This window comes from Carcharhinus amblyrhynchos, chromosome 6 (assembly GCF_965287045.1).
Source record: "Carcharhinus amblyrhynchos chromosome 6, sCarAmb.v2.hapA, whole genome shotgun sequence".
NCBI classification, from domain to species: Eukaryota; Metazoa; Chordata; class Chondrichthyes; order Carcharhiniformes; family Carcharhinidae; genus Carcharhinus; species Carcharhinus amblyrhynchos.
The window spans coordinates 108848952-108854951 of NC_137329.1; the positions used below are offsets into that span (position 1 = coordinate 108848952).

General features: G+C 40.7%; 1 protein-coding gene across 2 annotated transcripts in view; it reads left to right on the plus strand.

Annotated features, from left to right (window-relative positions):
* The window catches only part of LOC145344208 (protein O-mannosyl-transferase TMTC2-like), a 190134-nt gene extending 187562 nt beyond the window's left edge, over window positions 1-2572 (plus strand). For both annotated transcript variants that reach the window (XM_080191174.1, XM_080191175.1), the window contains 2 exons: window positions 480-663; window positions 1412-2572. In XM_080191174.1, the coding sequence (XP_080047300.1) occupies window positions 480-663; window positions 1412-1434 (207 nt within the window). In that variant the 3' untranslated portion in view covers window positions 1435-2572. The remainder of the gene's footprint in view (window positions 1-479; window positions 664-1411) is intronic.
* The last annotated feature ends 3428 nt before the right edge of the window (window positions 2573-6000 follow it).

Here is a 6000-nt window from a genome sequence, read left to right on the forward strand (position 1 = left end):
ACCGTTTCCGAAAACTTGTGAGATTACTATCAAATAAACTGGTTGGACTTAAACCCGGTGTTGTGAGACTTCTTACTGTGTTTTCCCCAGTCCAACGCTGGCATCTCTGTCAGAGGAAACCAGAGTAAACCCACACAGGTATAGAAAGTAGAAGCAGGAATAGGCCATTCAGCCCTTCAAGCCTGCTCTGCCATTCATTTTGATCATGGCCGATCATCAAGTTCAATATCCTGATCTTGCCTTCCCCTTGACACTGGAAGAATGTGCAAACATCACACAGACAGTCACCCAAAGCCAGAATTGAACTCAAACCCTTGGTGCTGTGAGGCAGCAGTGCTAACCACAGTGCCACTCTACCACCCCATCTGTATGAAAGACTGATTAACTGAGCAGTTGTTTATTTTTTGCTTTCAATTCTTAGTCCGTGTTCACAGAGTGTTTCTGTTTTCCCTCTCACCCTGTCTTCTCTTTTGTGACAGTACCCCGTAGCATTGATGAACCTGGGAGCCATTCTACATCTGAACGGAAAACTGCATGAGGCTGAGGCTAACTACCTCCGCGCTCTTCAACTCAAGCCTGATGACGCCATTACCCAGTCTAACCTTCGCAAACTGCGGAACATCATGGAGAAACAAGGCTTGAATGTGCAAAAAAAAAGAGATGGTAAAACTTAAGCAGATGGACTTTCAAAATGAGAAGGGATTAGCAAAGATGGGAGGGCTGAAAAGCCTCTGGTCACAACCCGGGCAATGGCCTCCAGCACTGGCCCAATTGGAGTTTGCAAAGTCAGTAGGAAACACTCGGTTATTATGGGACATGCCGGCTGCACCTCCTGCACTTGCTTTCCCAAGAATGCTAGAAACTCTGGCATCCGCCTGACCTTCAGAGAGGGAGCCTCCATCATCCTTTCAAAGATTTTAACAAAAAATCCTTTATTTAAATGTCCGGGCAACTCGCCCACAATGGAGGCCCTCATTCACCCTTCTGAACGCTGTCATATCCCAACGCACTTGGTGTACTGACTTCCAGTGATGCACCAGGGCTCTGCTGAACTGAAAGAATGGAACCAGCTGTATCGGAGACCCTGGGTCTACGCACCCACTCTCTGACCCTAGTCTCTTCCAGGCAGTTGTGGGTTTCGCCCCTTACAAAGCTAATGGGAAGCTCCCATAAATGATGGAGACCGGTACTGGAGGCAATGGAACTGGGTGGTGGATTTGAGAGGTCTTCCCCTGGAATTCTGATCCCGGATTTCACAAAAGCTTGGTCTTCCTTGGTTCTGACTAACCAACAGCTAATTAGAGCACTTAATGAAGCAAATTAGGGAATAACGGATGCTTTAGGGAATAATGGATGAAGTTAAACATTGTTAACAAATTTACTTTTTTTTGTCCCATTTGGAACACATCAGCCTCAAGACTTCCCCACACCTGACACCCGTTGCCTGGCTCACATAGTGTTAGCTCAACAGTGCCTGTCTACTCTGCATCTCCAAGTGGCTGATTATTTTTGCTGTGGCTTACCACTTGTAAGCAAGTTGCAGACAAGTCTTTGTTTTAACAAATTGTCAAAGGCTTTCTGGATGGGGGCACCTACCTGTCGGGGATGACGGACGACTCAGGAGGGCTCTGCTGAATTATCTGCACGATGGCTATTCAGCCTTGAAGTCGAGGATTTGTAAAGTGTGTCCACATCTGCAAAGGCGTCTTTCATGTTCGACCTGTTATGTATGGCTCCGGAGTACTGTAAACAAGTGCGCGTAAGCTGCTTCGATGTTGGTTTTGGCAAAATGATATCGGGCCTTGTCATTGAGTATGAGTTACTGTAATTAGAAGGGAACGAGAAATGAAACATTAAATTGCATCCCCTTCTCCTTTAGCAATAGCAGAACCCTTTGCTTTTGAATTAAATACATTTTGGTAAAGGCATATTTGTTGGTATTTTAGGGGATAAAGGAAAAAAAAATTCACAAGCTGCATTTGTTCTTTCGCTGTGTTACTTTTGGTTTGTTTACATCTGTTGTTTCTTGATCGACTGAATGCATTTAATTAATTTTACTGACCACGGAGCAGGTGTATTTCTACGACTTCTGAGTCACAACACAAATATGTCACTTTGCATCTGTACTTCTCACATTTAAATCAAACAGCAGGGACTTTTTTTTCTTCTTTTGTGTGATTGCGTGGCAGAAGTGACTAATTGCTCTGGCTTTGTTGGCATTGTGTTGTAGCAATGATTCATTCATGGTTCTGTCCAAGAGTTAAGGGTGAAACCTAAGCCATGCAGGGGGAGACTTTCTCTCTTCCTGGCCAACGCTTTCAGGTTCAGGAGAAAAGTTGATAAATTAATACATTTGTGTTGCTGCTCAGGGATTGCATACAGTGGAGTAATTCCAGACGGTGCTAAAGAGCACAGAACGTGTTTACTAAATTAAAAGTTTTATTTTTTGAGATTGTTCTATTTGTATAAATTATCCAAATTTGTAGATGTGTTTCCTTTTGTATGACGACTGCAAACATGCCAGCACACAAGCTTTTCCCCAATAAAACAAAATGCAGTGACAGAAAGATGACTCAAGTGCATTTGTGATGCTTTGTATATTTACATTATTTCAAGGCACAGTGTGAATTATTATGCCTTGCACAATTCGGGCCGGTGGCACAATGGTTAGCACTACTGCCTCACAGCGTCAGAGACCTGGGTTCAATTCCCAGCTTGGGTCTCTATCTGTGAAGAGTCTCCTTGTTCTCCCTTGTGCCTGCATGGGTTTCCACTGGGTGCTCCGGTTTTCTCTTACAGTCAGAAAGGCATGCTGGTTTGGCGCATTGGCCATGCTAAATTCTCCTTCAGTGTACCCGAACAGGCAGCGGAATGTGGTGACTAGGGGATTTTCACAGTAACTTCACTGCAGTGTTAATGTAAGCCTACTTGTGACTAACAAATAAATGAAACAAACCAGCCTTACAGGACATAGAATAGCAATTGTATAGGTTCAAGAGTAACTGCCGAATATGAACAAACTTCTGCAGCCGTTTTGAATCTGACATTTGGACAAGTGATGGTTTAATCATTTCAATAAACTGCATTGACAAAAAGCCAACAGAAGTGTTGGGTATTGTAGTTATTTTATTCAGAGAAAGCAATGAGAAGACATAAATGAATAATAACATAATAAACAAGTGACACATTAATTGCTGACAAATGTACATAAGATATTAAACCAAGTCCTTTGACTGCCATTCTTCCAACATCAATAATGTTTTTGAAAGGGATGGTGATGAGAGGTGACATGTTTAAGCTATCATTTAAAGCTAGGTTATGTTTATGGTACCTATCATAAAAATGTACAGAAATAAAAATATTTCCATTGTTTCTAGACCACATCTGTTATGACGCAAAGTGAAGTAATTTTCATTCCTTTATTCTATTAGGAAACGAACTTTTACATGGTAATAATTGGTTTAGCAGAGATGTTGTAAAAAAAGTGCAGTCAGAATTGTTGGAAGAGGTTCTAAGAAAGAGCTGATCAATTTTGGTGGTGTGGTTTTCTGTTTTTTGTCACAGTAACTTGTAGTCCAAGGCATCATGCTCCTATGCCACACACATCGAATACCACTCTAATCTGAGGGAAGAATAGAAGGCATTAGGTACATATCAGTGTATATCATAATCCAAAAATGCTCCGTGAATGGATTTTGACTGGTTCCTGCTTTCTAATTTGTGCACCATTGTGATTCCTTTTTTGGGCATGGCTAGGACCTCAAGATTTTGATCCTTATGGTGTACACACTGGAGAAACTCAGTGGGGACCTTATATAACTTAATTAGATTTTATTTGTTCTTAAAAATTACTTTACAGAAAGGACTTGTGGTACGCAGATGCTTTTCCATCTGCTAATCCAACAATAGTGGGCAGGCAGCTGACTAGTAATATTAATTGGCTAATATGTACAACATTCCCTAATGGGCTAAAATGGTGAGGAGCATTACAACACTGTTATTGTATATCCAGTAAATCTGTCTGAAGACAAGCCAGAGCATGAAAAAATTAATATATTACATTGTGAACTGTTGCCCCAAACATTCTGAGTAATTACCTTGTAATGAAGCCATTGGACGGACTAAAAGGGATGTGGGGTGAAAAAAAATGTGAAGACACAGGTGTTACACATATGGGTTTCTTGGTTCAAAAACAGTGACACTTCTTTTGCGAGATCAAAGTCTTTTCTGAAATCAAATTATCCTGTAATAAATTGGGTTTCTTGGAAAATTTTTTGAAATCTGTGATAGGTGCATTCCATTAGGCAACAATTCAAATGGAGTATACAATTTCTGTGACACTTCTACAGAATAGAAATGATCTGAATAGTAAATCATTAACTTCATTGAAATAAAATGACACTATCCACCAGGCTTTACAACTGACTCTTCTGCGTGGAAGTAAGAACTCCTATTTTGTGTACCATGCATGTTCTTTTGATCTACATATATTCATTTCTCGAGTTGGTAACAATCTCTCCAATAAAGTGGGTTCTGCAAAAAGAAATTGAAATTTGTACAAGTGAGAGTCACTCGTCCCTGAAGATGTGCAATAACACCCACATCAGACTGAAAGGAAGATTAATTGGAAATAAATACGTGCATTGAATACATTGCTCAGGTAATACAGCAACACCAATTAAATGCTATGCTATTCCTTGTAATAATTGCTTCCATTTTAAAGTCAACAACAGTTGTGCTCCAGATTCATGCACTTATTGTTGGACCTCAGGTAAACTGAGATCTCAGCTTATCATTTAGGGGAGGTAGTGACCTAGTGGTATTATCGCTAGATGATTATTAACCCAGAAAACTCAGCTCATGTTCCCGGGACCAGGTTCAAATCCCACCATGGCAAATGGTGGAATATGAATTCAATAGGGAAAAAAAATCTGTAGTTAAGAATCTACTGATGACCATGAAACCATTGTCGATTGTTGGAAAAGTGCATCTGGTTCGCTAATGTCCTTTAAGGAAGGCAATTGGCTGTTCTTACCTGGTCTGGCCTACATGTGACACCCAAGCCACAGCAATGTGGTTGACTCTCAACTGCCGTTGAACAAGGGCAACTAGGGATGGACAATAAATGTTGGCCAGCCAGAAATGCCCAATGTCCCACAAATGAATAAAAAAACTTAGATTTCCTGTTTCCATATCTGTTGAAATTGTAAGACAGACAGAACCCATTCCTGAATACTCCTTCGATGATGCAGCCAGTTCCTTTTTCTTTTCTGGTTATTACAGGCATGATGGGCTGAATGGCCTCCTGTGCTGTAACAATTCTGTGATTCTGTGAATGGCCTCTTTCTGTGCCATAACTTATGGATACATCTCTTTTTCTTTCTTTGTTTTTTCTTGTTAATCCTCTTATAATGCAATTCATAATAATTCTGTTCTTTTTCTTTCATTCTAAATTGAAGAGAGATTAAGCTTTTTATCTCAGGGAATCTATACTGATTTGCAGGGAGTTAGGCTCAGGTATAACCAACAGCTTACTGCAGTCATACCAGTGTGACTAATTCACTTTAGGTTTTGTGTACCGCATTAGAAAATGGATTGCATGCTGATAAAAATCATTGATTCGTTTTGCCATTTTCCCAATCAGCATTTCTGTAAAATTAATGGAGTCAATTTTAAGTTTTGAGGAGTTGACTGGTGCAGCATCCTGTCCTGGCTATATATTGTCCCCATACAATTGGAACCATTTTGAGGTCCTGGCTGCATTCATCATATATTCTTTTGTAAAAGTCGACCTTGTATAAAAGTGATTGGCATTCCCTTTCGTCCAAAAGACTATAATTTTTCAGATGGGGTAGCATGGTGGCACAGTGATTAGCATTGCTGTCTCTCAGCACCAGGAACCCGTGTTTGATTCCGATCTTCGGTGACTATCAGTGTGGAGTTTGAACATTCTCCCCCCTGTCTGCATGTGTTTCCTCTGGGGTGCCCCAGTTTCCTTCC